The sequence below is a fragment of the Colossoma macropomum genome, unplaced genomic scaffold (assembly GCF_904425465.1).
Source record: "Colossoma macropomum unplaced genomic scaffold, Colossoma_macropomum, whole genome shotgun sequence".
Taxonomy (NCBI): Eukaryota; Metazoa; Chordata; class Actinopteri; order Characiformes; family Serrasalmidae; genus Colossoma; species Colossoma macropomum.
In genome coordinates this window covers 10,947,740-10,969,276 of record NW_023494791.1, presented here as the reverse complement: position 1 = coordinate 10,969,276, position 21,537 = coordinate 10,947,740, and the positions used below count along the sequence as shown (strand labels likewise).

The window sequence follows — 21,537 nt, the reverse complement described above, 5'->3', positions numbered from 1 at the left end:
CAGATCTAAAAGCATCAGACTCAACTATGGGAATCTGTGTTCGATGAGCTTAGTTATAGATTGCTTTCCCTGGGCAGAGGAAGTGTACGGAAGCAGCGTGCCTTACTGGAGGAGCCTGGATACCGGCGGAGCGGGAGAAACCGCGGCTGTTTGGGCTGTTTTTAGTGGCGCTGTGGCGGCTTTTTTGTAGATTATCGGCAGCCGACAGCGACAGTAGCTGCATGAATCATTTATTCAAACTGTTTATCCCTCACGAACACTGTAATTCGTTGTTTAAGTGAGAAATGGACTCAAACCGAGCAGGTAGTCCGAGGATGAATGAGATTAAAGACTCCAACTGTGGGAGCGACGTGGCTCGAGCTCGGTGGACCATTCTGCGACAGGTGAGCGCACTTCTGCTCAGCTAACGGCTAGTTTATTGTCCAGCTCGGTGTTCCTCAGCTCCAGACTTGCAGCCCACCTGAAGCCCACCTGTACACAGCGGTTCGGTGTAATTCCAGCAAACACACAACATTGTCACAACGTTCACTACTTTCTTACAACGTTGTCAAAAGGTGGTGCTGTTTACATTGCCTGAACAAAGTTGTCTCGAGCTCATTATTGTGACCGCCTATTAGCAACTTAATGCACAACATAAAGGAAGCTATGAGGGTTCTAGGAGGTTGTGGCAACGTACTGACAACGTTGCCACTGCGTTGTGACAGTGTTGTCAGATAACGTTGTCACAACTTTCTGAGGAATTACATTTCAACGTTGTGACGACGTTGTGACCACGCTGTGGGCACCAAAGCAATGGGATGACAGTGTTGACAGGTGCAGGGAAACACAACATTTATTTTGTGATTCAGACCATGCCTTCAGCATGGTGGTAGTATGAGGAAAGACTGATTGAGGGAGGAGGAGAACACTGAGAACTTGGGCTGGAGTTCTGGGCAGCTTCAGCCTGTATCTAGAAGGCCAGACCCCCCAACTCATAGCTGCAGGAGGACTGATGCAGGACTGAGAAACTGAAAAACATAACTTTAGTGTTGTGCAGGTGCTCTACAACAGGGGTTCTCAAACTTCTCCATTTCAGGACCCACCTGTTTATCACTAGAAAGCACGGAGGCCCACAGGAAAACAAAGGTCCACCTTTTTGCCATTTTTGGTAAAGTTTCAACACAGCTATGTTTGGGTGTCTACCCTCGCAGTATGCAGTACATATCAGTGAACATAAAATATCAACAGAATGATAGCAAATTAAGTAAAATGTCCTTCTAACACATTTTTGGGGGAGCAGATTGGGGTTTGTGTCAATACTTTTTTCACTGATTTTTATGACAAAGTGCCATCACTGGCCCACAATAGATCACAGGCCCCCCTTAATATTGGCCCGAGGACCACCAAAGGGTGTTTTGTGGCCCATGGGTAATCCGCGGCCCACGGGTTGAGAAACCTTGTTCTACAACAACAGTGGTTCCTCACTGTCAGGGTTGGGCAAAGTAGTGATGGCTGAATAATGAACACACTGTCCTAAATGTATTCAGTAACATATTCCATTACAATAAATAAAAAAGTAACATATCCGGAATACATTTAGTATACTTACTGATAAGATCCATGAAAAATCTTTCTTTCTTATCACCTGCTTCAGTCCACTGCTGCTCTCACAATCCTACGAGCAGGAGTGCAGCGCAACACCAGTGCTAAGCTTATCACTTACAAACATGTCCACTACTGAGGAGAGTATTAGTTTGATCATCCTTCAACAAAGCTCAGTATTGCTGAAATTAACTAGCTTTCACCGTGATTTATCAGCCTTATCAGGCTTTTAGCCAAGCTTAGTAACTGAGATTAATAACTGATCATATATTTTTAGAATAAAGTGTTTTTTATTTAGTTGGTAAGTATTCTAAAAGTATTCTCCCGAGGATGTGAAAAGTAACTGTATTTTGAATGCTGCCTTTACTTCGACTAAAAACGGATACATTTCTGTATTCTGGATGTGTTCCCGATTAGTAGAGGTAGGCCGTGTGTTAAAATATAATATCACAATACTTTGATCAAAAAGGGTCAGTAGTGCCACATTTAAAGTGTCTTTCACATATTTCGCTGCACTAAATTCAGTTAGACGAAACTAAATATGCTTTTTATAAACAAATGTTTTTATATGCTTTTATAATGAAGCATTCAGTTGGTTATTGCTCTAGAAATACTGACTATATCCACAGTGTACTCAGAAAAACATATTATGGTGAAGTACTTTACGACTAATGATAAATAATGATAAATATTGTCATATTGCCCAGCCCTACTTTTTAATGTTATCCATGCTCCAACACACCTGATTCAACCTATCAGCTATTTAACAAGCCGCTACTGAGTTGCAGTGGGTGAATCACACACAGGATATGCTTTGTTTTCCTGATAGCAATACATACACTGTAAAGATACCTTTGCAAAGGCTTGCAAAGCTTAAATGTGTTGAATGGAGTGTTCTTTTAGAGCCTATACTGTGTTACCATCTACAAGCGTGCTCCCTTCTGGTTTTGACATAACCTGTCAATTCCTCTTGTTCCAGGTGTTGAGGCAGCGACAGGTCGACAGTGCTGAGGTTCAACAGGTGTCAGTCCGCAGGTTCTCTTCTTTCAACCTGTTTTCTAGGATCAAGGTTCCCTCGTCAGAGAGTGACGACCCATTGGATGGACAGTGGGTTGAGTACAGAAGTGCCTGCTTTCCCCAGTACAGTGCCTTACTCAGGTTTGTAGTAAAAGATGTTCTTTTCAAGATTTCTGTATGATTCAGTTGTTGAGATGTAAACAAAGTCATTCAGATTCAGGTTAGTTGGTCTAGGCTGGTTCTGAATAGACTTCTTTTCCAATGTGCTTTTCTTGATTTTGCCTGATCTGTAGCCCATGGATTTGCCTGCAGAGCTGACTAGCATGTGAATCTACATGGCTACCAGATCAAAGATCGAAACAATGCAAGGAAAGTATTTGGGAAAGCAAGATTCATGCAACTTGGACGTACATGAGTTATGATGAGGTTAGACTCGTAACATTAGCTGAGGTGTCGAGATTTAGATTGTCGGCCCTTTCTGTGTTTACTTCAAGCCATGTGAGATCTAATCTGGGATTCTTTTTTGGGATTTAATGTAGTGCAGTACAGTAATATTGTCAGTTTGCTAGTGGCTGAGTGAAATATTACAAAAAGCGAGTGAAATCCACCAATAACAAAGTGAAATATACCAATAATTTTAGAGTTAAATCAAAAATCATATGGATTCTCTGTGAATATTCATTTGTAAACTGTACATGGGCTTTAAGTGACTTGAAAATTCTAAATTTCTCGAAAGTACAAGCACTTAAACACACCAGCTCTGAAAAATATCTGTGAATGAAAGAGGTGATATATGTTAGCGTAAGTGGAATATGTTAGCATATTCAGGTCAGTCCACTGTTTGTTTGGGGGCTTGAATGCTAATTTTATCAAAATATATTTGTTTGGCCTCCCTCTGGAGTTGGTTAAGATACACTTAATTTCATTTGACAGGACTGTGTCACTAAACCACAATAAAACAATAGTCTTTTTAAGCTCTCACAGTGTTTGTCAGTATTTGCCGCATGTAAACAAAGCACAAACCCTGCCAATATAGTGGAATGGTCCCATAACGCAGTGTGATGTGACATAGTGCCTGTTTACACCTTGCACTAACCTGTGTTTTCAGTGATTGAATGATGTTTGAATTTCACTTGACCACATGAAAAGCCAGGTGTAAACACCCCCAAGATGCACTGTGAGTGGATTACAATTGGACCTCTCAAATGATGTTTGGAGGTGGCCAGAGACTGATCTTGACATTTAGACTCAAGTGTAAACGTAATACGTTTTCGTTATCCATGTACAGTTATGTGAAAGGAATTGCATCTGCCAAGCGCTGCCTAGCAGGAGAGGATAAATAATGAAACAAAAGATGGCAGGAGTTAGCCCCAAATCAAGAGCACAGGCCGATAAAGGGTCTAAGCCAAAGTGTAGGAACAGGTAAAAGAGTAAACAAAAGGGAAACTGAAATGATGTATGTGTTGATGTCCTTTTTTTACGAGGGAAAAGTACAATTGAATGTCATCTGGTCACACTGGGGATGCATTTTAGTGAAAAGTGTAAATGAAATCTGCACAAAGTTTATCCAGATACGTTTCAGACATGAAACACATGTTAAATGTGAACAGGCTCATAGATTTCCAATCCCTCTAGAGCAGGGGTGTCCAGTCTTATCGGCAAAGGGCTGGGGTGGCTTCAGGTTTTCACTCCAACAAAGCAGGAGGTCACCTGATGAAATATTTGAAGACTAAGACAACTGATTAAAAAAGTAGGATCAGGTGTGCTCTAGCTTGTTTGGAGTGAAAACCTGCAGCCACACCAGTCCGTGGAGGATAAGATTGGACACCCCTGAGAGAGCAACTCTAGAGGATTCAGATTGCTTTACAGTGGTGGTGATAGGAACCAGGGGTCGTGATGTCTACAATACAAATATAGCCATTTTATTTACTATCCAAAACCACCAGTGAACCTACACAAGTCTTTTGAGTTTTTATATGTAGTGTTGATAATGGTGAAAAAATGTCCCACAACACCCTGCATGTCTCTCTCCACCATAAATGTACAAAAAAAAGCCAAAACCTTAACTCAAAATGATCATAAAACATGTCTTAGGGATCAGGCAGCATTTTCATTTTCATAATGCAGTGCATATCAAATCACTCTGAATGACTGTTAACATGTCAATGATTGAATTATGCTGAAATTCTTATTGTTGAACAGAAATGTTTATATCTTAACAATTTATTGTGAGTGAAATTCCCTTTTAAGGTGCTTTTCCACTGGAAAGTGTGATATGGAATGGTACAGTTACTAATCTAATGGACAATCAAGTAACTGTCCTTACCTGATCAAGTACCTGTATCCATTTCTCTTTACATAATGGTACTCATGAATGTAGTTGGGGTTGTGAGGTAGTGAAAGGATTTCTCACGCAGTTCGCAGTGTTCAACAATAAACACTGGAAACAACAAAATTTGTAATCATGAATTCGTAACCGTATCATGCCATACTGCATTGTCTGGTGGAAAAGCACCCTTACATATATAGTGAGAAACAGAAATATAAAAATATGTTTTTGATACATATTCATAAAACTAGTTTCAGTTATTCATTTGGGGCTAATGAATGATTCTAATTGCTCAAGTATCAGATCCCCTAATTGTAAACACATAAAAGAGCTGTGTTTGTGTATGGTTGGTTGTAGTCATTGGAGTTGTGGTCTTGTTTTGATGTAAAAGGCACAAAACGTTGAAAACTGGACAACTGAATTTGATGGAAAAGCAGGGAGTTTTGAACATGAGATTAAAGCAAAGGTGGAAAAACTACTGGAGGTGTAAGCAATCTGCAGCCATTAGGCCATCCCAGCAAGACCACAGCAGCTGATGACAGGAACTTTTTTAGAGCTATGTAGAAAAAGATAGACAGTCTTTAGCATACATGGGTGAAAGTGTCAGTATTTACCATGGAGAAAGAGAGGGACTGCAAATAGTCCTCTGCATACCACTCCATCTGTAAAGCATGGTGGAGGCAGTGTCACGACTGCTTCTGGTCCTGGGTCACTGGTCTTCTTCGAGGATATAGCTAGTGATGGTAGCAGCAAAAAAAAACGAAGTTTGCATAAATATCTTGCCCTCCCTGTCCCAGCATGTGCCTCTGAACTCTTTGGCTGGAAGTTCATAATGCAGCAGGACAGTGACCTGAGCGTAATGCACAGGTCATTGTTTTGCTGCATTATTATCAAGCCAGTCTGATTTTCTATTGATGATGCATTTCATCTATTGGAGGAACAGAAGGAACAGAAGTCAGAACACCTCAAAAACAAGCTTCAACATGAAGCGGCTGCCATAAAGGCTCGTCCGAGCGTTACAAATGAAGTTACCAAGTTTTAGAATGAGCCTGTTGATGTGAATGGGTCACGGACTTCAGGTTTGGGATCGAATATTAACTTAAATCAGCTTCATTTTGCTTTAAATGTTTTTGTTCCAAGCTGAATTTGGAGTAGTAAACACAACAATGTTTTTTATTCCTATATTGTTTGTGTTATATGATAAAACATTGCCCAGAAATAAACGATGACATATTGTGCTTTAGTCTCATGGTCACATTTTGCTTTGGAATACAAATTTTGTGAATATCTTAACAAAAACCCATTTCACCTCATTATACCCAAATATTTTGCTTCTCACTGTATGGTCTGTAGAGTTTATGCTCGCATTAATGAATTGCAGGCTAATCTAAACCTTCTGCCTTCTTCAGAGATAACCTTGGGCCCATCAGAGTAGATGAGGTGCTCAGCAGCTTTGACAACACCGGAAATGTCTGTGAGTACTCTATCTTGGCACAGTATGTGAGAATTTTGAACACAATCTGTATATAAACTTCTTTTTTTTTGTACATTCACCATTCAAACACTTTGTATTTGTGCTTTGTATTTAGCCTCACTGACCACTTTATATCAAATACATATGAGGCACAGCAGTGATGTTGGAGCTTATATATCAGTGTCACTGCTGAGTTGAGAGTAGGTAGCTTGTCAACTGCCTGCAGATAAGTTGGACCAATCTGCGTCACCAAACAGCCATGTGCAGTGTACATAACGCAACCACAAGAAACTGCCTGTCTGGTCCGCTGTGTTCAGCATTCAAGCCTCAAGCCAGAAAGTGCATGAATATTTTGCGTGGATATGCTGCTCTTCAGGGCCAACAAAAACAGGCCTTGACCTTAATTTATAGAAAATAATCACAGTTTATATTACTGTCACAATAATAGTCAGAAAAATTGCAATTAGATATTTTCCCCAAATCGTCCAGCGCTAATCAAGATTACAATCACAATTGATTACAATCTCTAAAGCCTTCTGGCAGTTTTGTAGTTGTCACAAGGACACTAGTGTTAAACATAAACAACAGTAGCAAAAATGGAGGACCTTCAAGTTCTGATTTACCTTTTTCTTGCTGTTTGGTTTTATGTGTAAAGTCACTCACTAGCTAGTGTTTTTTCAGGCTGATTTGAGTAATGATGTGATGATTCTCTGATGATTGTGTTTGACCAGTCAATGATATGCACTATTTCTGGCTCCACCCATATATCCGGTAACCAAATTCTCACGTACAGTATGGGTCATTTGGCTGTGGAAACAAAGTCAAGTTGACAGATTTATAACTGGGCCGTACCGAACGGCACTACTCTGGAAAAAACGGCAGAACTGGACACCACCAAGGTAGAAATTTCTTCATGCAGGCTTTGTTGAAGAATTGGAGACTTCTGGTCTCACTCGCTGTCTTCACTTTGACTGTGGCATTTGAGTGGCTGGTGTTGGTAGAGTGAAATATGGAAGGTGTTTGTGAGTTTGGGTTCTGCTTCAAGCTGCAGATCCCTAAGGAACCACTGGCAGGCACACTTGAGCAATTAGAGATGTCTAATTTATTCTTCCTGTGAAGAGGAAGTAAATGTGTAAGATTTGTTTGGAGCTGAATTTACTGAAACTGTAAGAGTAAATCGTACTGGATTGTTCAGATCTTTCATTGCCTGTGCATTCAACACTGTACAGAGAGTTTGTAAAGAACTCATAGCATCATAATGCATAAGATTATTTTTATATTTTAAACATTGTCTCTAGGGTGCAGCAGTAACACCAAAATGAGACTTCTCTGTAAGTATTATGAATCAGTGAGGCAGTCATGTGATTTTGTGGAGTATACTGATGGTCTCCTTTGAAAAGCAAATATACTGACAATCACAATGAATCTGAACTATTCATGTACTTTGTTGCATTTTTGGATGTCACTGAAGCATGTGATCTATATGTTATTGTTTCTTATGAATGTGGCTGTTTTGTTATGCTTAAATTAACCATTACATATGGATGTTGGAGATTTGGAGGGGGAGGGGCGGGGGCAGGCTGGTGTATTTCCTCTCTCTTTTCTTTCTCTCTCCTTTTGTATTTGTTACAAAATGTGAAACACAGCAAAAAATGTGACTCAACACACAGTACAATGTCTTCTTAGAAGAAAGACCCCCGGCCGTATGGTGGATTTCAGTAAGTTAGTCAACCCCCTTTCTGCTATCTCTGCTAACTGCCTTGTTCTCTGGTTGGATTAACACGAGCTGGCAGCATCGGCTCTCTTTGGCCCGCTGCACCTCTTCAAGGCAGGGTCATCCTTTCTCTTTTCAGGCCTTCCTCTCAACCACCCCTAATTGATCTCACGCATTGGTAGGTCCAAACATCTCCCCCCATGTTCTTGTCGGCTCAGCTAGCCTGCTGTATTGTCTGAGGAGGGAGGGGGTGCCCTTCTATTACCTATGCTCCATACCAAACTCCAAATCCTTGCCTAAGGACTCAACTAGCCTTAAAGTCTCTGTGTCCTCTGAGGTGCTGAATGTGGATTACTTATCCAAATGTATAGATTAGGGTGATCTGCCTCATCAGGGCTGGAAGGCCTGCTCGTACTGTGGATTTAAGTGCTCTTGTTTCCAGCAGGGATCAAGAGGGACACAATAGGTCTTATCTGAACATGCTGGATGGACATGAAGGGCTTTGGAGAGGCTTGTTGACCACCAGTATGGACTCAAACACCAGCTTTTCCTTCCTCACGTGTTTGGGACTGATGTGCATCAGATGAGATCCTGGAGAATTTGCCATATTTTGAAGTAAAAAAGTTGTAGTCTAAGCTTTTTATCTTCTGTTTCTGTGTTATGTGCTAAGATACATGCTATCCTACTTTGCTAATTACTTCTGCCACCACTAGGATACCTCAGCGTGTGTCCATACAGGGTCATATGTCAGGGGTCAAGGCTTCCTGTGTTGGAGTGAGGAGTTAAGGAGACTCCCCACTGAAGTGGCCTGAACCTGATCACATGACAAGAGGCTAGGCTGGACATTATGGGAAGGAATTGGACTCCACTGACCTTCACTCACAGAGTTGCCCTGATCTTGCAAAGCTCAGCCCCTTTGGCCTCCATAAATGCTCTTCATAGGCAACTTTTTGTGGTTGTGCAGTTGGTTGTATTACTGTTCTGGTTTCAAGGCTTAAAGCAACAGTTTGGCAAAAAACTCCCCACCCCAAGTGTAGCTGATCAATCAAAATGAGTTTATGGTCCAAAATGTTTTTTTTAGATTTACACTATGGGCTAAATGAGCTAATTTAGTAATGTAATTAGCATACGCTTATTAGCATTACACATACTACACACCTCAAACTTTGTCGACACTGTGTGACACACTGTTATCTGAAGAATGCACAGGAGTGTATCACATAGGTAAAAAGAGTAGTAGCAGCCATCTTGAAGCCTCAATTTTCACTTTTGTATATTTTTATAGATAACAGTGAACCACACATGTATATCTGAGTCATTGTTCACATATACAATGTCACCGCATGAACTACATGGAATCAAGTCTACTTTGTGCCTGTCACAATTATTATATAATCATCAGATTGCAATTATTTGATCTGACCACAATTTTTTCAACAATTATTAGCTTTCACAATATGTTAAAAGGACTCATATCCTATGGCTTTCTTGTATTTTATCTTTTTCCTTAAGGCATTTTCCTTTCTGTACCAAAAGTAATCGTAATTAATTTTTATGTGACCGTTTTCCAACCTCTCTTTATCCCCTAGAATTAAACGGGCTGTTTTTTGTTGCTGTGCCTTGAAGACATATATATGTAAATAAGATATGTTCTGATTGGCTGCCCTATTTTGAGCCTCATTCTAAAAGCAGTCCTGGCTGAAACACTCCTTATAACTTCAGTGTAAATGGGTGGAACTAAACTGCTTGGGGATGAATAGGCAGATAAGTGTAAAAGAGTTGTTTCCCGTGACATCACAAAAAAGTGAATTCAGAATGAGCTTTTTTTATCAGCTGAGCTTTCACATAAGGGCTGTATAGACTGGGTGACTGGTGCATTTTTTATTTTACATCAAACTGTTATTAATCTTCAAAAAATGTGAGCAAAATTTGGTTTTCCAAGATATGGACCCTTTAAGTCAAAAGTGGGTGTATTTTCCCCCATTAGGTTGAGGGAAATGCATAGAAAGAAAAAAAAAGTAACTGACTGATGCAATTTGGTGCAATCTTCTGTAGAGGGGAGCAGTGAGTAATGTTTGTTTATTTGAGTTTAAGCTGTGTCTGTTTTCAGAGCTGCTGTGTATTAACAGCTGGGAAGTAAGATAGCTAATCAGCTAATTTGGCCACTGTGAGTGTGTCCTTTAATAGATACATACAGCGAACAAAAAAGAGTTACATTTTAATCACATTCATATAAAAGACAATTTATTGGCTTTTAAAATGTCATGGTTGTGACAGGCCTAGTCTATTTCAGATTGAGATTACCTAACAACCTGATGTGGTTTGAGACACATGTGCAATGATTAAGGCCTGTGATTCCATACTATGCCAGGTAAAAGTTTCCATTAATTGTTAGCTACATTGGCCTCATAGCTCCAATGTAAAACTAAAGAATCAAACTTTAAACGTCAACCATATCTTGGCTTTAACCACAAGAGGTGCTACAGCACCATCTGTGCATTAGCTGTTAGTGAATCTCCTGTTTTGTGTGTGTGTATGTGTGTGTTTGGGGAGTGTGTTACACACACATATTTGTTTATGTGGATGTTTGTGTGCCTCCCGTGGTCTCCCCTCACACCCCTGTCTCTCCCACTCTCTGCTTGGGCAATTATGCAGATTTAGGCTCCCAGAATGCTAATTGCCTTGAGTGAGACAATAGCTGTCCAGCAAGGCCTGGTTAGCCCTCTGGAGCCTCGAGGGTCTGCTGTTCTGACTCTGTGTGACTCTTCACTCGTGTACTGGTAATGCTTAATTAACACTTCTCTCCGCTGATGTTTATCGGGCGACTTGCTGACCAGACTCTTGCATACAAACGGCCAGTCCAGTATGTATGCAGATGGGGTGGGGCCAAAGTGCAAAGCGCCTGATCTCATCATAAGCAATGAGAGTGGCTTAAATGAGTCAGATGCTTTAGTGGTGAAAATGTCTGAGTTGCTGTGTCGTTGTTCACACTGTCATCAACAGAAAGCTGCTTTATGCAATAATCCACTTTCAGTGACCAGATTTTTAGAAAGTTTCCAACTGACCACCACGGATGTCCTCTTTACTTTCAGAAAATAATGTCAATGTGCCTTATAGATCAAAATCTAGGGTTATTTTTTCATTAATTTTTGAGCTACAGAGGCTTCAGGATATGGCTGTATGGCTGTAATTTTTGCCTTAAAATAAGTTCTGCAGAAAAGGTGCAATTGGATGAGTTGTTAAATTTGAACTATTGATGCTAGATGCATAATATTTTCAGAGATTAAGATATGTTTACTTCCAGAAGAGAAGAAACAGAGATACATATGCCATTTTACAGGTTAATGCAAGTCCTAATCAGATAAAGTATTAAAAATGCCTTGTTTTACAACAAGCAGAAAGGTTAACATTGGAGGAGGAACAAGGTGTGAAAGTAACATGTATGCATCCTCATAGTCCCTTTAGCTGAGCTAGGAGAGATGATAGCTGTTGGGTTCCTCTGATGCATATCATGAACATCATCAATGCCCCCCTTACATCAACTAGCAGACAGTATAAACTTCCATCTCTTGTGGAAAATCAAATCACTGAATGACTCATTCTTCACATTTCACTATTCTCAGCATTTAAATATTCTGACACTGTCGGTTGTTAAAAAGTCTAGTATGATTATCCATTGCACAATGTGCTAGAATAAAGATTGATGTATTATTTAGATATAAATTATTGCTAACTTCCCTTTAATTTGGTTTATTTAACAGATTTGTTCACTGAAATGTGCTTCCAATTTTATTAATTATTTTATAGTAGTCCTTAATTGACACATTAATATGTAAGACCACATTTTAAAGCCTCAATATATCTCAAAAGAGTTTGCACACTACTTACTGGGTGCAATGATATAATTTCCTGAAAGTATTAAGCCATTTCTGAGACAGTCCATCAGGAGGCCTTTGGTGATTTCACATGGATTTTGAAATTCAATGAAATAAAGTACAATGATTATATTACAGTGATTATACAATGATTGATGAAACGTTAGTACAGGTGTATTATATGAACTACTTAATAATTGGAAGTATAAGAATGGAACCTGAGGCAGTCACATGTGGCACCAGCCGGAGCACAAACGTAGTGGTGGTCAGAGAGAGTTTTAAAGAAATTAAATAACAAAATTAGACTTTGCGGAGGCATTGTGCATGGCTCTAATACCCTGGTAATTACAGACATACTTCAGCGGTCAGGTCACTCTTTTTCCCCTGTCTAAAAGATCCCTTCGAGTCAGGAATTAGGAGAGAGAGAGAGAGAGAGAGATAGGGTGGGGGGCGAGAGAAAAAGATTGCAGGGGAAGAAATAACAGCCTAGAACTCACCCTGCAGTCTTGGGTGATTATTGGATTTTACTGCTCCCCTTCATTTCCTCCTCATTTTTGGATTTCAATAAACCCCTTTCTCTTTTGCACAAGGTTATGTGTCACCGTGTCAAATATTCCTAGCTCTTCTTGAAGTAGATTGAAGACAAATGCAGCCACTGGACGGTGCAAATATAGAGATTTAATTAAAATGTGAAGTATATATTTTTCTTTACAAAGCTTTTTCAGTAGTTGCTTTTCACCTCACACTTTGCAGAATGTAAACGTGTGTCCTTCCTAACAGGACTCTGTTTGAGGTAGGGACGCATAACACAGTGATACTGGGATAACTGTATGGGCCTTTGCTGTTATATTTTGCACTTAATAATACACCAGATCTGGACTGATTGTGCCATGCTGTTGTAACATGTGAAAGACGTGGCTTGGTGTTGTCATGATGAAATAAGCACAGATGTCTCTGAAAAAGATGTCGTTTAGATGGCAGCATATGTTGCTCAAAAGTGTGTTTATATTTTATTGTATCTTATTTATCTTATTTATGTTTATATCTTATATATCGCTGTTGTTGGAACAAAACTTTGTATCTCCGGAACGATAACTTTACAGGAGAAGGAAAAAACCTACTTTACTTTTAATGTATGTCAGTGTAATCAGACTTTTTTCCCCCAAGTCATTCTGGGCTGTTTCTTTTGGTCCATTCATCATGAAATTTACACACGGTGGGCAACAGGCATTTTCAAATTATGTCAAAAACTAAAAAATGACAAAAATGGAGATACGAGGTTTTGTTTTGACAGCAGCGATATGCAAGTTGGCGGCATTTCTGGATGTTGACATATGGCTTCTGCTGCACATAGAAGAGTTTCATTTGTGGATGCAGTGATGAACGTTGTTTATCGATAATGGTTTGTCAAAGTATTGCCAAGCCCATGTGGTGATATCCTTCACAGAAACCTGCCAGTTTTAAATGCAGTACTGCATGAGGGGCCAAAATCTTGGCCGTTAATTGGGCTTTTATGGCTTGACCTTTACACACAGATATTTCTTTTCTTAAATTGCCCTTGTCCCAAAGTTTGTAGTTTGAAGAGTCATCTAAGTTTGAAAGTCGTAATGAAAGCACCCTAATTGAAAATTAGATTAGCACATTGACAGGGAAGTGATGTCCTACAGTGGTTTTAGAGGGCAATTGTTTGTGTCCTGAGGCATATGTGTGTGTGTGTGTGTTTGTGTGAGTCTGTGTTTCTGTGCCATTAGAGGGATAAGTGATTAACGCTCTGTAGTTAATTTGTCTCTCGTTGCTCTGCATCCATCAGAGTGCATCTCTCTCTCGTCCCATTGGTGAGCTGGTGGACTCCCCCAGAGCTTCCGCTCCCCCCCCGACTCAGCCCCCATGTAGCTGAGACCCTGTTTGCCTAGCAACCATGCGAGCTTTCCTGCAGCCTTAATGTACTTGATGATGTTTTAAAACAAATAGATCATTTATCTGATTAGCGTCTTGGTGGAGAATGAGGCTTGTAAATGGCCACCTCTCACTCGGGGCTTGGGCAGCACTCCAAAAACCTGACACCACGCACAGGGTGTGTGCGTGTGTATGAGTGGGAGTTAGTTTTAAGGGGACTGGTGGGGAGTGGGTGGTCGTCTGCCAAGCGTTCTATGTGTGTTTCTGTGAACACATCTTATTTTGAGGTGTGTATGTGTGTGCACACACCTTAGTGGCCATTCTGTGTTTTTGTGCAGACTAATTAGTGTACTAGTGTTTAGTGGTGCTGTGTAACCTTGTGAGGTGTCAGGGTGGGAGTGCAGTGTTTAGAGCGTGTGAGAAAATTAGTTACAATCAGTTTCCAACAGCATAAACCTCGCAGACAAAAGATTATAATCTCAAACCCTGAATAGAATAAGAACATGAATAGGCATTCACTTAAAGGGCGCCCTGTGTCCAGAGAGAAAAATGTAACCATCGCTGTTATAAACATGCCTGCTCGCATCCTAAAGTGTTGCTGCTGCAGTCTCCAGACTGAGATTTTCCTGTTTAAAGAATAGAAAACGCCCCTTCTGATAATGTATCTTGAAGGTGGGAGGAACTTTTGATAAAAAAATCTTTGGGTGGATTTTTAGGAGTGAGCAGTTTTGAAATGTTTTTTTTATTTGCTGGTGAGAGCAGAAGGAAGGCAGATAGCTAACAGTACTACTAGAGAGCTGAACGAGTATCTTATTGTAGTCATATAGGTGTAATCTTCAAATTGCCATTATGATGAGAAGAATGGTTTAATAAAACGACAGAAATGACTTGTCAGATGAGAACGACATGCAGCTAAAAGCTAAAGTTACTTTTAAAAGCTAAAGGGAAAAACTTGTCTCTGGAGTCCATTTTGTGCAGTTAACACAAACAGTTACACAAAAGCTACCGTGGTTGTATTTGTTTTATAGCTTATAGATCAGCGGCTAGCAGTCAGGATTGGTTGACACCACAGGGATTCCCAGTGTTTGTATGATGCATTTGTTAAAATGCATGCTGGATATTGTAGTGAGAGAACATTATTGAACAAAAACGTAAAAATTATATAACATAATGTACGCTGTCAGACCGATGAGGCTGGAGGTTGCAATGCTGTGCTACAGAATAATGCATAACATGACAAATAACATAACTCTTATTTTAGTGTGGAATGTCCCTTTTAAGATGCATGTTATCCATTTTTTTTTTAACATTTTTTTTATATTATGAATGTTTTATTTATTTCCTGTAATAATGTTTGATAAACAGTGTACTAATATATATATATATATATATATATATATATATGTGTATATATATATATATATATATATATATATATATATATGTCGACGTTGTCTGAACAAAATCTTGTTCTCCAACAAAATGTCACGTTACAGGAGAAGGAAGAACCTTCTTTACCTTTAATATAAGTCAGTGGAACCAGACGTTTTTCCAAGTAATTTTTGGTCATTTCTGTTGGTCCATTCATCATGAAATATAGACACAATGTAAAGAGCAACAGGCATTTTCAAATTATGCCAAAAACTGAAAAACGACAAAAATGGAGATACAAGGTTTTGTTCCAACAACAGTAATATATGTTTGCAGTGCTTGTAGAGACAATGTACCCCCTCTCCACCACACCCCATCATTTGGGAGTCACCCCCAGTTCATAGGGGAACACTGTGGGCAGAGATCTGCTAATCTTGCTTTTAGCATGTTAGAATGTCTCTTTCCTGTTTGCAAAAGAAGCATCAGGCATTGCCATGCAACATGACTCATGATCAGTTATGTAGTGCCTTCACTTTTTTAGTCTGCGTCACTGATATCATAAATCAGTTCTCTTTTAGGGTTTGTTATTTTGCGTTTTTCTGGACCTAGAAGCTATTTTCGGTGGTGCCGTAAGGTCATAACAGGCTGGCTAACCCAGTGCTGACTGGCCCCGTGTCTCCGGGACAGCTGATCCGGGGGTCCCGTGCCCCCCTCTTCCCCACCCTCCCCTCCTTTGTGTTTGGCCAACCAGCCCGAAAGCCGGGGGCCTGCTCGGCTCCTGGAGAGCGCTGGCTCAGAGAAAGGGGAACGAAGAAAAGGAGAGAAGTAATTACGTCCAGTCATTGAGTTCTGAAGATCCCCCCCCTACATTTCCACCACACACCAGCACCACCGCCACCCTACCCCACCCAGGTTCATTAGGGGGGCCCTGATCTGGCGACAAAACACCGGCCATTTGGAACGAAAGGAGCAGGAATGTTTGGGAGGAATATGACACCTCCGGATCCCTGTGTTAGCAAGAAGAGAAAGATTAAGAAGCTTCCAGCCCAGGCTGCTGGGTTAGTGGGGTGAGTGAGTGGGGAGGGTAGTGGAGAGAAGGCCTGATTGCTAGGCTGGGCCTTTTGTCTGCACTTTTTCACATACACCACAAGTCGCTTCACATCGCTGGCTTTTCAGGACAGGATGAAGGCCCTCATTCTTTTTTTTTTTTCCTCTTGTCCAGAACTCTACCTTGTGTCACATTCTCCTTCCCTCGTTCTCCTTCCAGATCACCCTCATTTATCTGAACTTTTTCACCTCTCCAGTCTCTTTGGCCACTTCTTTAAGCCCCACTTCCGCACATCCTCACATGACTTTAAGAGTGTGCCACATGACTGAGAGCATGGTAGTTTGTTGGATTCCTGAGTCACAAAAGGAACAACAGAAGGCTGACTTTAAAGAGTAACACCAACAATGTTTGTGTTAAGCAGCTATGACACACTTCCTCCTCTGCTCTACCACAGGTTTCTGGATTAACAGCTGCTGGTTGTTGGAAAGTAAGGAAAGGCACTGTTCAAGACATTGGCTATGGTAGCACTAACATTAGCCAGGTTAGCAACTGCATGGTAGAACTAATTACTACAGTCATTAGCTGGAAGAACAAAACAGGTGCCCCCTAACCTACATGAGCAAGCTTGATAAGGTTACCTTAATTAATAAAAAAATACTAGAAATGTACAGATGCAGAATTGTTTACATTGGTGGTGATAGGAACCAGACATCTGACATGATTAATGCCTTTAAAAGCTCCCTCACAGAAAGTTATTACATGACATGTTTGTGAATATGTAGCCTCAGACATAGCCAAAAGTTTACATCCCGTATGATTAAAACTTCTGATGATTTTGTTATAAATTGTAGTATGTATATATATCTTTTCAAATAAAATCTAAAAAATCTAAAATCTAAAATAAAAACACCTGTTTTTGTAGGTGAACAATGGGTTTTTATTCTTATATGTCCATTTTAAACTGCTTTCCAACACTATCCCTGCAGGCCTGGTAAAACAGTGCTAAATGTCGTTTCACACCTGAACTTCTACAAGGCTGAAGTTAGCTTCTTATTCAACAGCTTTTTCGTTTGAATCTACCTTAAATAGAGCAGCAGGTACATTCTTGGCATACCAGTATAACGGGTACAAAACTCATCCCTGAGAAGCATTTCAAACAGTATACTGCCCACTACAGAGAGGTACATGCATAGTGAAGCCCAGAAAATACTTATTTTTTTAAGATTTACTACTATTTTACCATTCAGTGTTACAGATAAAGTCTCAGAAGACACATGTAGGTTCACTGTTGGTTTTGGATAGTAAATACAGTGGCTATATTATAGACTATGTTGTGTTATAGACATAGAGAACCACTGTAAGGAAATCCATGTCAGTACGTTTCTCCACAGAGCATCATTTCACTTCAGACTGCCCTGAATACTTTGCCTCTCTATGATTTAATTATCCAGAGATTTTGAAAAACTTGTGGAATTCTCCTTTAAGCTGTCCATTTAGTTTATGCAGTCATAAATTAAATCTGCTACCCCAGAACCTTGTAAACTGTTAAAGATGTCTTGTCTACTACTCATAAATGATCAAAAGGACATGTGATAAAGCCAGATTCTGTTTGTTACATTTTTCTGTAGTTTCATTGCTGTTGGTCCTTTGTTGCAGTAGTGTAATTATACACTGACTACTGGCTGCCTCTCTATGAATGCAGACTGTGTGAATGGGCTTGGCTGCCTTAGTCCGACCACAGCAGCTCTCCCTATCTGCGTCGTCACCCATAGAACAGACAGCCGTGAGCGGCCCTCCACTTTTCCGCCAGTTTGGTTCCCGTCTCATTGTCTTGCCAGAGCCGTGATGAGAACTAATCTGCTGCAATAAGGAGAAGTCATTTGTTAGGCCCAGCCCAGGGGTTCATGCTTCACAAAATGCATTGAGTGGAAATGACCCAATCAGAGAGCAGACGAAGGGAAGGGATTTTTTTTTTTCGGGTGGGATGGGGTGGAGTGGGGAATGGAAGGGGGTTGTTACTGGTGCTTTATCCGTCCCCTCTCCTTCCATCCGGCCCTAAGGATTATGGAGGATTGATGTGGTGCTGGCCCAGTGGCCAGATGATGCCATGCCTTCCCACTGTGCTTTTTAAGTGCATGTGTTCGTGTGTATATGGCCTCAGACTGGGCGTTACTGGAGTCATGTCCATAGAAAATGTACTGTGGCTTTGAGTTAGCACTTGCGCTAAGTTTTAGCCATGCGTTTTCAGCTACATGACCAGAGCAAGGGCAAACGGACAGATTCTATTGTTTTATTCCACACCACGACGTGGTCTTGAAAGTGTGCCAATCACAGAGCTGCCAACGCTCAGCCCTCATCTCACCGCTCACACACACACGGTGTAGAACTCTCTTCACCTCACAAACATGCAATCACACACCCGCACAGCACACACTCCCACATTCTCCCAAAAACAATGCAGATGATGCTTTTCTGCTGCTTTGCCAAGTGGCTTTTTACAACTGTTCCACAATGGAGAAGCTAATTACTGTAGATCTGGAGAGCTGGTTAATTGATCGTGCTAGCGTCCTAATTGCATCTCTCTTACCTGGGGCCTCTGAAATGGCAATGGCTGCCTCGTGCATGACCTCTGTGCTTTAACTCGGAGTGCGAAACATGCTGCTGAAACTAACAGCATTACTTGTGGAGGTGGTTGTGTTTAGGACTAGTTATTTAAAGCTAGCGTGTTTGAGCCGATTTTGCACGGCCCTTGTTGGAAAACACTGAATTTTACTGGGCCTTTAGTTTGTGGTAGACAGGTTAAATCTGCCTTATGGAGTGAACTTACATTTGTCCAGTTGGGGGTGCTCTCATACTTTCTAAAGCTCTTCTAATGATGTCTCATTCTCCACCCCTCCTTCTTCTTCTCTAGTGCTCCTGCTGTCCCTTCACTGTCCAGTAGAACTATTCCAAACAGGGCGCATGGGTTGTAATTTATCTTTGTTTAGCCTCAGCTGACTCAGGCTCTGCTCTAAACACATTGTTATTTTATCTGTTACATTAGGCCGATGCTACCAATGGAGGAGGTTTGTTGGTCATTTCTCATGGCGTACTATTTTATGACGTGTCATGTCTTTTTACCTGTTGCAAGAAATTTGTGGGGCTTCCACATACACTAGTTTAGGAGATATGTGGGAGTCTAGGTCTCTTAGCAAATCAGAGGAAATTATTTCTGATCCAAGGCTTCTACTTTCCTCTGCTTTTGAACTGCTTGTGGTTGTAGGTATCGCTCAGCAGCTTTTGTTACCGGTGGGGTGAAATGTTTATTTATGCCACAGGCTATTAAATTACTGAACAAAAATACCTAAGAATGTCTGCATGTGATACACTCTTTTCTGTCTGGCAGGTTTGGACAGAATAAAGAGGCTAATTTTAAAAGCTCATAAAGAGGCTCATTTTAAGTGCACTGTGGTTGATGTTCTATGGAAAAAAAAAATTGCTTAACTGTCTCAGTTTCAGCCTTTGTACGTTTTCAGTTGGAAATGCTCGAAAATGACTGAACGAGGAAAAAAGGCCAAAAAGGCAAAATTTGAAATCTCTGGTCTTCTCACAAATAGTGATTTAAAATGCACAGACATGGTCAAACAGTCTGAGCAACAGTAAAACTAAATCACAGTCTTCTGCTTAGACCTGTATACAGTCTTTAGCATTAACCTATTTACTGAAATTGCTGAGGTTTAGGGCTGTTTCTTCTTGATGAAAATGATGAAAACCAAAGCGACTTGTGTGCTAATAGCCAAAAAGTAGTGGTGGCTGAAAACTGAATACACTGTCCTAAATGTACTCCGTATTGTAATCCATCGTGACATAAAACACAGTGTATTCAGAATACATTTAGAATACTTATTAATTTATATTATTGACATATTAATTAATTAAGGCACATGGGAATTTGACCAGTGAAGTGGGCCATGCGATTTTCAGTTAATGACAAATATATGTAACTTGCCCATGAAATGCATGCACAAGTCCAGTACATCGCCGTTATTAAGCTTATTACCCGTCCACTACTGAGGAGACTGTTCAGTTCAGTCATACCTCAATGGAGTTTAGTAACACTCATACTAATTACATTGATTTATCAGTCTACTCAGGCTTTAGCAGGAACTTCAAGGTTTGTAAGGAAGCCATTTTTTGAGTTGTCTTTACATTACATCTTCACACGACCTGCTCTGATTTTAAAATAGTTTATAAACAAAAATGAATGGTGTTTGTTTTAAAGATACTGTGTAAATATTTAATATAATTTTTTTTTATTTAAATGGGCCAGTATTCTAAAAATATTTGCCTAAAAATTGTAATCAGAATAATACCTTTACAAAATATAACCAACTAAATACAGATATTTAATTTCTGTATTCTGAATATGGTTTCTGAATTCTTGTATTCTGTTACATCTCAGTCCTGTTAATAGCACCCTCCCTGCTGGAGAAACTTCAGACTGCTAGAAGATCCAAGACTAAATCCATGTACTTTACATATTAAAAACAGGGTGTTTACCATCATTAAAGTGGAACATTGCTTAAATTTAGCTTTAGATGTCTTTGTGAAACCAGAAAGTATTACATTTTTATAATTTTACAACTTTTAATATCAAATGTAATTTAGCAAACTGTTTCACTCATTTTCCTTTCCCAACATGGCGTTTAACGTTTTTGAAGCACCGTGAACATATTACATCAATTGAAAATGGGAAGTTATATATAAAATAAACTGTTACCTTGGTGTTTGTTGTTTGAGTGTGTCCTATATTTTGATTTTGGTTCTGGTGAAGAATTTGTATTTTAGCGCATCATTATCTATTTTGAATTTACTCACTCAGATCTTATAACATCCCTATTTATTTCCAATCATTCACTGCAAGCACACCGACACACACTAACACACACACACACACAATATCATGTGGTGAGAGGAAAACCCATAGCGTGCTCCAAAGTGGGGCATCACTAATCAATGGGAATCGTTTAGGCCCATTCTCTGCTAGGCCACAATACCCAGCGTTTTGCTAATCAATTCAGAACAAGTGTCATTCACTTTTCCTGGCTAAAAATACTCACAGTACTCTGTGTGTGTATATCCGAAATAGTTTCTATGTTAGCTATCAATACATTTTACACTTGTCAGCAAGGTATATGAAAGTGCGTGTAGGCGATTGGCTGGAAGAGATAGACAGGAAGAGCACGAGTGCCT

General features: G+C 40.1%; 1 protein-coding gene across 1 annotated transcript in view; it reads left to right on the top strand.

Annotated features, from left to right (window-relative positions):
- The first annotated feature begins 83 nt into the window (after positions 1 to 83).
- Positions 84 to 21,537, top strand: part of camkmt (calmodulin-lysine N-methyltransferase) — a 164,783-nt gene continuing 143,329 nt past the window's right edge. The window contains exons 1-3 of the mRNA XM_036573831.1: positions 84 to 383; positions 2,561 to 2,739; positions 6,337 to 6,401. Coding sequence (XP_036429724.1) covers positions 285 to 383; positions 2,561 to 2,739; positions 6,337 to 6,401 — 343 coding nt within the window. The 5' untranslated portion in view covers positions 84 to 284. The remainder of the gene's footprint in view (positions 384 to 2,560; positions 2,740 to 6,336; positions 6,402 to 21,537) is intronic.